General features: G+C 41.3%; 1 protein-coding gene across 1 annotated transcript in view; it reads left to right on the forward strand.

Moving 5' to 3' along the window:
• Positions 1-13,093, forward strand: part of RABEP1 (rabaptin, RAB GTPase binding effector protein 1) — a 101,954-nt gene that overhangs the window by 22,566 nt on the left and 66,295 nt on the right. The window contains exons 2-3 of the mRNA XM_075014039.1: positions 8,961-9,089; positions 11,626-11,829. Coding sequence (XP_074870140.1) covers positions 8,961-9,089; positions 11,626-11,829 — 333 coding nt within the window. The remainder of the gene's footprint in view (positions 1-8,960; positions 9,090-11,625; positions 11,830-13,093) is intronic.

Here is a 13,093-nt window from a genome sequence, read left to right on the forward strand (position 1 = left end):
TTGACCATCCCTGACTTTTAAATCTAACCTGCCCCAGACCTTTGGAAAGCCCCCTCAAAGACTGAGCTCACAATCCTGGGTTTACCAGGCCAATGCTCTAACCATTGAGTTATCCCTCCCCCCTCAGGCAAAGCAGCTCTGTGCTAGGAAGGAAGGCAAGTGGCAGTGCGCAGAGCCTCCGCTGCCTCCGTACCATGGGTGTTCCCAGATTAGACGTACCCAGAGCATGGACATTCAAGTATACAGACATTTTACACGTTTTCTATGTTGAATAACAACATCAGCTGCGTGACCCAGATGCAGGTGTTTTGCTAACAAAACAAACTGCACCTGTAAAGTGCCAATATATATCATAAAATGTTTTAAGATTATGAAATCACTAGTCAAAGCATGTATGTAGCCTTCTGTAATGTTACTTTATAAATATTACTACATATTATTTATTAGTGTTAAGAGTATACATTAATGCAGGATTGATTTATTTAAGCAGTATTTAATTCTATCTGAGCGTCACTTTTCCCTGTACTTTCTCCCTTTGCTGAACTTTTTTTTGGGTTTCATCTAATTTTCTGCCCAGTACACTTCTCATTTGTTTAACTGTCTCTCCTCTTTCATTTGGGTTATTTTCCCACCCTCTCACTTCTTTGTATTCAAAACCCCACTGAAACATAAATCCATACAAAAATAGAAAAAGGAAATTACGAATGAGTCAACATTTTAACACTGTCACCAAAAAAAAAAAAAGTGTGGAATGCATTCTAGCAGTGTTTCTTAAACTTTTTGAGACCATAGAACACCAGACAATATTTTACGTGAAACTCCTATGAAATTTTTTTAAAAAGAAATGGAACGTACTCATATCGGTGGAACTAATACATTCAATAAATCGTCACACACCACACATGCATGTTGGCTGACATCAAGCAGCTGACTGACTGTTTGTTTATTATGTTGGCATAGCACGTGCTGCATATGTTTGCTAGTTGCTATGCTGTCTTATAGATAGGAGAAGAAGATTAGAGGAGAGGGGAGGTTAGCACAATGTTAGTCAGCTTTGCTGTGTTCCCAGACTACTACCGCTCTCGCAAGATGTAGAAATAAAATTATGTACCTCTGTTTTCCATTACTGTTATCATAAAATGTTTGTTGTAAAAATTTGAATTATTTTTCCGAATGCTGGCTGTACAGCTGCGAGTTGTTCATGGAACACCAGTGTTCTGTGGAACACAGTAAGAAACACCGTACTAGAGAATTACAGAGAAGTAGCCATATTAGTTTGTATCATCATGGAACAAAAAAGCAGTCATGCAGCACTTTAAAGACTAGCAAAATAATTTGTTAGGTAATGAATTTTCATGGGACACACCCACTTTTTCAGATCTGGAAATTCTGAGATTCTGAATTTCCAGATCTTAAGAAGTGGGTGTGTCCCATGAAAGCTCATCACCTAATAAATTATTTTGTTAGTCTTTAAAGTGGTACGACTGCTTTTTTTGTTTTGTATTAGAGAGTGTTGTAAGAGACAGAGAGTAACTCTTCTGTTCTACTCAGTGATAATAAGGCCTCAGCTGTGGTATTGTGTTCAGTACTGGTGCCACATTTCAGGAAAGCTATGGACAAATTGGAGAAAGTCCAGAGAAGAGAATAAAAATAATTAAGTGCCTAGAAAACATGACCCATGAAGAAAGACTTGAAAATTGGGTTTGATTAGTCCAGAAATGAAAAGACTGAGGGGAAACGTAACAGTTTTTGAGTACATAAAATTGGTGAAGTGCAAAGGGGAAGGAGAGAATTTTTTCTCATTAACCACTGTGTCTAAGACAAAAAGCAACGGGTTTAAATTTCAAGGGCAGTTTTGGTTGGCCACTGAGGTAAACTTCCTAACTCTCAGGGTTGTAACGTACTATAATAAATTGCCTGGAGAGGTTGTGGAATCTGTCACTAGAGATGTTTAGGAGCAAGTTAAACAAATACCCATCAGGGATGGTGTGGTTTAGACAAATTAGTCCTGCCTTTAGTGCCAGTTACTAGACTAGAACACCACTGCAGGTCCCTTCCAATCTGATGTTTCTTTGAATAGGGAATAGATGGAAACAGATGTTCAAAGATTGCATATTGTACAAGGAAATGTACTCCACTAATTCAGTATTACAAAATGTTACATATTGTGCTATAATAATACCACCTTTTCCATTTGGAGTTCAACATGCATGTTTTAATATTAGCACTGTTGCAAGATTGCAGACACTACAGAAACACAATTCTGAATGGTAAACAATAAGTACATTTATCAATAGCACTGTTTCATACAGAAATGTTGGAATGCTTAATTGTTAGTGTAGATGTAGACATAGAGACTACATTACAAAGGCATTCTTTTGACACTAAATCGACAAAACTTGTCCCTTCTGTTGACAGTGTTGTGATGTTGCCCCATGATGCAGAACAGCTTTTGTGACAGATCTCTGTCGACAAAAAGGCAGCATGGATGTTCTGGGGGACTTGCGCCAAGAAAAAAGTCTTCCACAGTGCCAGCCATCCAGCATAGCAGTCCCAGCTTTGTGGTTCCTGCCTCCAGCCAGTGGCAGGAAGCTGAGAGCATGGCAGCAGTAGAGGCACTATCTCTGCTCCCCCGCACCCTTGCAGCCACTCCTGACAACGCATACTGCACAGATGGCTGAAAGCCAGCCACCCTGTAACACCCCAGGGCCCTCTGGGGACCAGCCAGAGGGGTTGCTGGGCCCCCTCCTGGACAAAGCCAGAGATACAGGACCTCCTGACCATGTGGGCTGAGGAACAAACCTTCCTGAACACTGTGGCATAGCAGAGGAATGTCCCTGCCTATGCCTGGCTGGCCACCACTCTGGTGGCATGGGGCCATCCTGCCTGCACCATGGATCAGATGCAGGCGAAGGTGAAGGAGCTGTGCCCCGGGGGAACCCAGGCCCGCAATGGACAGTGCAGATTGGGGCAGGACTGGCTGCCTGCCCTTACTACGGGGAGTTCTGCTGCCTCCTGGGGGAGTGGCAGCACCGCCCTCTCAGCTGCTGCCATGGAGGATGTGTCCTTTGCCCCTGCAGCCAAAGCACGAGGAGGAGCAACCCTGGGACCCAATCCCCACCAGAGCCGGAGGCAGACATGGGGTCCATGGACAGTGGGAGCACCCTCATCTTTGCCCTGGACTGATTGTGGTGGGGATGGGGTAGGGCTGTGGACCTGAGGCCCTCTCTGGGGGTGCCCTTGGAAGAGTCATTGGGGGACCCAGCGAGGTCTACCTTAGGGCTTCCCAGATTGGCAGCCCATCCCAATGGGCTTGGCATCTGTCCCCCACCCTGGCTGGAGGGTCCTCCCCCTTCTCCTCCACAGTGTTGCTCTGCCACGTCCAGGCAGGTGAGGAGGCACCTCAAGCATGCCTTTAGGTGGCCAAAGGTGCACTTGGCCTGCATCTGTGCCTGGTTGAGCCGGACGTTAAACAGTTCCTGGCTTGGGTCCAGCTGCCCGGTATAGGCCTTCATGAGCCAGGGCATGAGGGGGTAGGTGGCATTCCCCCCTCAGTGCAGAACAGCATGTTCAGGTCCCTGACCATTTCTATGCTCCAGCACAGGGCAGAGTTGCAGAACACCTGTGCGTCATTTGCCCAGCCTGACCACCCGATGGACATGTTGAGGAACTGTCCTCAATGGTCAGCCAGGGCCTGCAGCACAATGGAGTAATATCCTTTTCAGTTAATGTACCTGGCTGGGCTGTGGTTTGGGGCACGGATGGGGATATGTGTCCTCAGCATGGGCAGGGAATGTGTGTCGGGGGTGGAGGGGCCTTTATAGGTATGCCTCGCCAGCGCTTCTGGAAGAGAGTGCTGGCCATGCAACATTGCCTATGGAGGGGGCATTCTGTCTAGAGCGGGGTCGGGCAGTCTGGCCACTCTCTGTCGACGGAGTGGATCAAAAGAGACACCTGCTTTTCTGTCTGGCCACAATCTGTCAACAGAAGTTTAGTCAGAAGGTATCTTCCAACAGTAACTTCTGTCAACAGATTGCTCTAGAAGGTGTAGCCAATGTGCGGAAGGGCCAAACAGGATATGTTGGTCAGATATCCAGGTGAGGGACAGCTGAATAAATTCTTGTGGGTAACCTGCACATGTGTGGTAAGTGGTACTTGCTGAAGAGTGTTAAGAAGAGCGATACGTTTCTACTAATCGGTCATTTAAATAACTCTAATCATATACTCGATGTTAGTGCTGCAGAATTTTGTGTCATTATCAATGCTGTATATTCTGTTGCACAGCTGCAGATTGCATTTTTCTTGCATCTTAATTCACTTTGTTGCATGCGGTAATATGCCCAAGAAGTAAAATTCAGTTAATTATTTATTAAAAGCTCAATTATTTTAAAATGCTATTTTAAAAACTGATATCCACGAAAAAAAATTTAGTATGTATATCCACCCTCAAAACTAGAAAAAGGTAATTTGACTAATCAAAAACCTACAACGTATATTAGAACATGATCCTACACTCCGGAAGGCCTTAGGTTAGAGGCCTGTTCTCTCCTATAGACAAGATGTAGAGGGATGGGGAGAGTTTGTCAAAATACCTGCATGCAAACAAGTAACCATTTTAAACTTTTAAAAACTTCTGCTAATGCCATATAGAAAAAGACTGCTCTTTCTAAAGAGTTTCTGTTCTTGCTACTGACTTCTTGCTTTCGCACATGCTTATGTTACTGTCGGATAAATGTGAGGTCACAGCATATGAGTGTCTTTGTTTGGGGCATAAACAAGGAGAGTTGAGCATCGTTTTCATTTTTTTTCTCCTGGTTTGTTTTGTAGGGACATCAGTATGAAAACCACCAGAAAATGATATAAATGGCATTTTCTAAATAAAGTACTTCTGATATTTAAAATTATTTTTGTGATGCAGTTTTCATGATTCTACTGTTGTTGTGTAGGTCTGAAATCTTGATGCCTTGCTCTGTACTTAAAATATCAAGTGGAAAGTTTTGTGGTATTAGATTGTAAGTAGACCCAGTGTGCTCAAAAATAATCTAATTGATAATTGGCTTTCCATTTTAGTTCTGGAGTGAAAGTTTTATATATTTGCATAACTGGTAATTTTAGCATAGATCATATTTTGCCCATTCTGGAAGTGTCCTATTAAACACTTTTAAACAGTCAGTGACAGATTTTTATTGTCTTTATGCTGTGTTTATATTATACGTTTTATTCTTGGTAGGTTGAGATTCTTATCTTCCAACAAGTAGTTTCACCATGCATTAAGGATCCCTTCATTTAGTTCTGAAGCTTTGTCTTAAAAATGAATCCCCTGAGACAAAAGCTTTTTTTTTTTTTTTTTTTTTTTTAAACAATCTTGGTATTCTGTCTAATTTGTTGAGTCTTTTGTAATATTGATATGTGCAGAGCACAATACAGTTTTCTCAGCTTTAGGGTCCCAAGTGTGGGGGAGAGTCTGCTACCTCCTACTCCTGACATGAGAAGGCTATACTGTCCAAAATCACATAATTGTAAAATTATCACCTTTATTTCTATTTGTGTGTTGTATAAGGACTCTCTGGCCATCCCTTCATTTATTAGTGGTTAGACATTATTAGATTAGAGACATGAGACATAGAGACATTTATCTATTATTATTGCAATGGCTATATTAGACTGTTTTGTGTATAGATAAGAAATGGTTGACTGAAGTGTTGATCCTTTTTTATTTCCTCTTTCAATATGATATGTCAAGTTACCTTAAAAATAGCTTTTAAAATAGAGTGGTGGTAACTTATGGGGTTTTTTTGATAAATTAAACTTCCCCATTCTAAACTGTGCTCACAGCAGTGTGTGTTCTGCTGCCTCAGAGGAATTTCATACCAGCACGGTTATAAAATGTCTCTTCTGTGCCTTGTTCTGATCTCCTATTTCACTCAGGCGGAGTTCTGCAAGTGTTATCAATCCACCAGGTTTTGTCTACTATTTACTTCATCAATGTAATTAAACAATGAAGATTGCATTTCTTTGTGTGGAAGTAGGAGCTTAGCAGAAATGCCATAGGAGATATTTTCCTTTTGAACAATTGTGAGAAATCGAAGTAGGAGTAGCCTATAGATATTTAGAATGGTATTTTGTCATACTGGGCCAATTAGAATAATTGTACCTGTAGTCAGTCAGTTAGCGTACAGTGACTCAAGTTTGGGCTCGGGAATTTAATTATGTATGCAGATAGCATCCACAGAAGGAAAACCACCCTTCTGAAAATGTAATCCTCTCTGTGATAGAAGTGCTGTGTACCTGTGATAGAGGATTAGAAAATAAATGCTATCTTAGTTTTCAATATTTTTACAAATAAATATTTTTGGGTTGAAATTTTAAAGGCATTTTCTTACCCTAGGAGTGCCTTTCTTGACTATATTAGATTTCCCCATGCTATGATGTGTTCACAACAATGCAGGTTCTACTGCCTTAGAAATTTAGTAGCTATGGAAATAAATACAAAAATTTTATAATGCTTGTATAGATTAATCCCTCCCTGCTACCTGTATTAGATTAGAGATATACTCAAGGAACAAATTTTTTTCAGTTAATATTCCAGGTTTTTTATCATGAGAAGTCTACGAAGAATCCTTTTATTCATATCTTTCATGGGTCTTGATAACCAAAAATTCCTGTGTAGCCAAAACTTAACCGAAATGAGCATTCACAAAATTTCAGTGGCAAATTAATCATTGTTTTTCTCCTTGGCTTTTTTACTACTACAGTGGAAGCCTGGTTATCTGACATTCAAGTAGCCGGCACATTTAGATAATGGACATGCCCATTTGGGGCTGCCAGCCCTGGGGATGGAGCATAGAACAGGGCCAGCACATTTTATTATCTGGCAACTCTGGTTCCCTGGGGATGCTGGATAATAAAGCTTTTACTGTACATAATCCTCATTATACATCTTGTGTTGCATAATGATACTTGATGTTGCACAAAGTAGTGCATCTTGTATAATGTGCTATTTGTAACACTTCTTTGTGGTGAAGAGTATATTAGTGTTTGTGTGACATGTAAGCAATTTTGATATATTAGGCAAAGTATTGATTTATCTGGCTTCTGCTATGAGTACAATATTATTAAAAAGCAATTATTTAGACTATCTGCATAGTGGTGCTGAAACTTGTTTGTAAAATGCTGTTGTAGAATTGAAAGAGAAATACTTAACAGAACTTCGTTTACTTGATGGACTTACAGCACAAGAAGTGTTTTGCATGTCTGTGGGTTTTGCAAATCTTTTTGCTGTTTTCTATTTGAGTTTTTAAAGGGTGATCTAAAGTATGTGATATGAAACTTCCTGTTGCTTGAAGAAATCCCAGTATTTCCTAGGAGGCTAGTAAAATTAATATCTTGACCTAGGTCCTGTACAAGGGAGGCAATTATAGCAAAAAGTCTGGCTTTTTGGCACCATATGGTACTTTGTGTTGAGACTGTGAATTCTCTATCACAGAATGGTGGAGTTGCTTTGTGGATTGTATTTTGAAAGCATCTTTTGGTACATGGTCAGCAACCTCCCCATCAATTTCTAATAAAGACGTCCTTGTGGCAGCTATGGTAATTACATGCATGGAAAATAATTCAAACAAAGTACTTATGAGTTGAACATCTCTAGTCTGACACCCTTGGGACCTGATCGGTGCTGAATGAGAGTATTTGCTGGACCACGGGAGGTCAATATTGTCCAGCAGCATTACTAATATTTCCACTGCTTACTGGGATCTTAAAAGATATTTAGGGGCAAACTAGAGCTAAATAATAGTGCAGAACACTGAGAGCCAGGAGTGGTGGCTGTAAACAAACTTTATAGGACTATGGGAAACTTGGCTACACCCATGGTAAGTGGTCATCAGCTAACTAAAATTATGCCAGATTATGTATGTTTGTCAGATGAGTGTGTCACACAAGAGGCTTCAACCTGTATTGTATTTTTAACTGTCTTAAGGACGTTAAGCAGCTTGAAATAAGAAGGAAGTATCGTGTGAATGGTCTTTTCTCTGCATACCAGTTAAAACATGCTCTGATGATCACCAATAGTCCATGAATTAGAATTTGACAAAGTGCTGTGGCAGGAGGGAGGCAGCGAAGGCAGGGAAGAGTATGACATGGTTGAGGGATGGTTTCAGCTTTTCATGTAGTACCTGAAGTGCGTAACTGTTGTACAGGCTACAGTTTTTCGTCACTAGATACTAAACCCATAGCCTGTAACCTGTTTTAATTTTAACTCAGAATGGCTACGTCTACACGTGCCCCAAACTTCGAAGTGGCCATGCAAATGGCCATTTCGTAGTTTACTAATGAAGCGCTGAAATGCATATTCAGTGCTTCATTAGCATGCGGGCGGCCGCGGCACTTCGAAATTGACGCGCCTCGCCGCCGCGCGTCTCGTCCAGACGGGGCTCCTTTTCGAAAGGATGCCGCCTACTTCGAAGTCCCCTTATTCCCATCAGCTCCTTTCAAGAAAGATTCAGTATGACTCCATTTTTTCCCCCATTACAGTTATCCCTAGTGGTAATTGATGCATGCCAGAACTCACTATTGTAATGAGTAGGACTGCTCACCCGTGTTTCCTGTGAGCTGAGTGCTTGGACAGATTCAGGTGCTGATTAGTGGAGTATCCATAGCCAGCAACAGGTGTTTCTGCTAGTGGTGCATATCTGCACATACCTTGGTGCATGTAACAAAATTTATATGACACATACATGGGGTGGGGAAGGTAGAGGGAACACTGCTGTTGATGCCTGCTGGTTTAAAAAAACAACAACAAAAACTGACCAGTAATCCTTGCTTGTCATTGGATAACATTTGAGCTCAGGACTAAACATATATTTCAAAAGATAAGCCCTAAATCTTAAAGTTGCAACATGTGATTGTGTGGGATTACTTAACTGTTTGTGGTATACCTTACTTTTTTATTTTTGTTCTAGCTGCTCTTCTGCAACGGGTAGCAGAATTGGAAAAAGTCAATGCAGAGTTTCTGCGAACAAAGCAGCAGCTTGAGCAAGAATTTAATCAAAAGAGGGCAAAATTTAAAGAATTATACTTGGCAAAGGAAGGTAAGTTCTAGGTTTTTTGAATTGTTTTAAAGATTATTTTATGCTAACTCTTGAATAACTCCTGGTTAGAGAACAACTTTAGTAGTGCTAAGGCTTTTTTAAACAAACCCCATTGCCAACTTTATCCACATATTTATTCTGGGGATACCACCACTGGATCTAACAACATTAGTTACAAGATCAAGGGCTCATTCTCGTGTCTTACAACAAAACGGCTGGGTTTACACTTGCCCCCAACTTTGAAAGGGGCGTGTTAATCAGGGCGGTGGGAGATTACAAATGAAGTGCTGTGGTGAATATGCAGCACTTCATTAGGCTAATTCTCCCCTGTGGCAACATCAAAGTGTTAGACTTCAAAGTGCGGGCATGCCGCAGCACTTCATTAGTAAGCTTCCATCACCCTGATTAACATGCCCCCTTCGAAGTTGGGGGCAAGTGTAGATAAGCCTAGAGATGTTGAAAACAGATTGCATAGGGAGATTTGGGAATTGGAGTTCATATTCAAATTCAACACATTAACACTTGGTATGAACACAGACAACAATTACCTCATACATTACAGGAACTGCTTCCCTTCCTTTGATGCTTGTAATTATCTCAGGCAAGACACTTAACATCCCCTACCCTCACTTCCCTCCTACATGCTTGATTTCAGTTTTTATTGCAATTTTTTTTGGGGGGGTGGGGGGATGGCCCTCCGTACATATAGATGTCAAGTCTGTACTGGAAGTGCTATTGATCTGATGAAGTGGGGCGGTCCCATGAAAGCTCACCACCAAATAAATCATTTTGTTGTTCTTTAAAGTGCTACATTATTGCTGTTTTGTTAGGAACCCTGGAAGAGAGACATACTCCAAGTGCTCTGTCAGTTGTGGTAGGCTTATTATGCAGTATGTACTTGTGTTTTATATCTTGAGTTTAGTTCAGTGTAAGGCCCTGTGCTGCCACCGGCATGTAGCCCGCAGCCAATGGCAGCAGAGAGGCCAGCACTGACTCCTCTTTTCCCAAACCAGGGAATGCATGGACTAGTCAGGTCCTGAGGTTGCCAGCCCAGGAAGGTAAAACCTGTGATACTGTGTCTGTTTGGACATTCGGTTCATTTTATTGGGTGTTCTAATTCCACATCTGCTGTTTTGAATATGCCAGATATTTTTATACCGACAACACCTCATCATCAAAACTATTAGGAGTGGGAAAGGGAAATGTCAGTTCTAGCAGGAGGGTAGGTTGAGCCTTTTTGCATTGGAGAAGCACAGGAAGCAATTTGATATTGGTGTATCAGTACATGAGCTGCATGATTCTGCTAAAATCATCATAGGTAGAATTTTTATTCACATATAAATCCTTATTTTTAGGATTCAGGCTTAATCTTCCACGCTATAGCCTACATCTTGCAGAGCTATTTTTTCAGGTTGTCTACAGACACAGGAAGCTGCACAGAATTTGTTTATGTTCTATTACATTTGAAAATTTTGCTGCTAAAAGGTGGGGAGGGTAGCTGCTGTTGATCCTAACTTTCACCCACAATGAGTGATGATTGCATTGTCAACAGGAGAGCATGGCTGTTGGCAACACGCTATTTACACTGTGCCTTATTTACAGTGTGTGCTTGTAACCAAGAAGGCTGATGGCATATTTGAGGTGCATTTGGAGGAGCATTTCCAGCAGATCTGAAGTTGTTATTCCCCTTTATTCAATAGTAGTGAGGCCACATCTGGAGTATTGCATCCATTTCTGGACCCCTAGTATGGGAAGGATGTGGATGCATTGGAGAGGGCCCAAAAGGATTAGGGGGCTGGAGCACATGACCCATGAGGAAAAGTTGAGGGATTTGGGCTTATTTAGTTTGTGGAAGAGACAAGTGCGAAGAGATCTGATGGCAGCCTTCAACTTCCTGAAGGGGACTTTTAAAGAGGGTGGAGAGACTGTTCTCAGTAGTGATGGATGGCAGAACAAGGAGCAAGGGTTTCATATTACAGTGGGGGTATTTTAAGTTAGATATTAGGAAAAACTCTTACGAAGAGGGTGGTGAAGCATTGGAAAAGATTACCTAGAGAGGAAGTGGAATCTCCATCCTGAGGGGTTTTAAGTCTCAGCTTGACAAACTCCTTGGTTGAGATGATTTAGTCAGGTTTGGTTCTGCTTTGGTCTCTTCCTGCCCTAGGAGTCTATGATTTCATGAATCTCCCTGATTTCAGTCCTATCCATTGACTTCCAGGTCAGACCATTGTCATTCCCAGTATGAAACTTACGTGACAGTGAAGTCGTTAAAGGTACAATTAACTTAATTGACAAATTGATAGCTAAATGGTATTTAGTGTCTGCTTTGTAGTAGTTTCTTCAGTCTCTAAACTGCATGAATGGGAAACTTGAGAAGCGCAGAAATCTGGGCTATTACTTAAAGCTTGGGGGTTTTTAAGCTATTGTGGATAAACTTCAGACTCCCCTTTTCCTTTACTAAACCACCAAATTTTGTTGCAGCTGATAGAGCTACGCTTCAAATGGAGTTTGTTAATGAAATAATACTTTATTTCAGAGGACCTGAAAAGACAAAATGCAGTACTGCAAGCAGCACAAGATGATCTTGGACAGCTACGGACGCAACTATTGGAAGCCCAGGCTGAAATGGAGAATATCAAAGCTGTAGCTACTGTATCGGAGAATACGAAGCAGGAAGCTATTGATGAGGTGAAAAGGCAGTGGCAAGAAGAGGTAGCTTCACTGCAAGCAATTATGAAAGGTAAGGCCAGAGGAAGCTACCTACTACTGCTGCAGCAAGGTAAAATATCCATAAAGAGATACATACTGATAGTAATTTTAGAATGTAACAACTATTGCAATAACTATTTTTGCTAGGAGTACACCAGGTGATTAGTGTAGCCTGAGTCTTGCCTGTTGGATGCAAAATAATTTATTAGGTGTTGAGCTTTTGTGGGGCAGACCCACTTCTTCAGATCTGGAGACAGTGCTGTACTGGAAATAGTCCTAAAAGTGAATTGGCATGATGATTGTATAACAGAGATACGAGACTGGTCTGTAATGCATCCCTGTGGGATCAGTTTGTCACAGCAGCCATTCACTGCTTTAGTTTGAAAGTTTTGTCTGGCTGCCTGGAGCTGAGTATCCATGCAGTAAGCTTGGTGTCAGTGTTTTCAACAGTGAAATAAGAAACTCAAAATTTAGCTGTCTGTGCCTTTGAGTAAAGAAGCGAAGTCTCAATGCAAGCATCTTGTGTTAGCACTTTAAGGCAAATCCCTGACCTTCTGGATCAGCACCAAAGAGCCCTTCCTCCTTTCCAGCCTCCCCCAGTTCTGCCACAGATGACAAATAGGCAGACTGTTTTAACTGTACTGCTGGTTCTTGATTAATGATCATTTCTTCCAGGCCATTGCAGGCTTCCTGTGGAAGACTGTCTTGCTGGTAGAGTGGTCTGAGTGGCTTTTCTTTTATCAGAGAGTGTTAAGGCACCAAGGCTTCCAGTAGGGAGCTGAGAGGTCCTCCTGTGCTCTATCACAGTTGGCCTGCAAACATAATTTGGCTTGCTGTTAATACACAAGTAACAGTCCTAGACTGTTACAGGAAAAAAAAAACCTAGAGTCCCCAGTAAAGATCAGGGCTCTGTTGTAATAGGTGATACAGAGGCATGCCTGGAAGCATTTTTACAGTCTAAATAGACAAGCAGAGTTACCTGAGAGGTTTTAGTCTTTTCTGTGTTTTGGGGCAAGTGGATGTTTGTTTTTGTTGTTTTTAAAGGGGATTTTGGTAATTTGCATAGTGTGTAGATTGCTAAGGGCAGAATTTATAAATCAAAAAATAAGTGGGATATTTGAGCAACATGACTCTTGTCTTGAATTTAGGAAGCTATTTAAACTAATGGTGGTAATATAGACTAAATTTTAGTTCTCTGCATCTGTTAGTTTACTGGTAACTTTCTTGACTAGATAAAGGTTGAACCTCTCTAGTCCAGCACCCTTGGGACCTGACTAGTGCTGAACGAGACAATT

Source organism: Carettochelys insculpta, chromosome 19, assembly GCF_033958435.1.
Source record: "Carettochelys insculpta isolate YL-2023 chromosome 19, ASM3395843v1, whole genome shotgun sequence".
In the NCBI taxonomy this organism is placed as follows: domain Eukaryota; kingdom Metazoa; phylum Chordata; order Testudines; family Carettochelyidae; genus Carettochelys; species Carettochelys insculpta.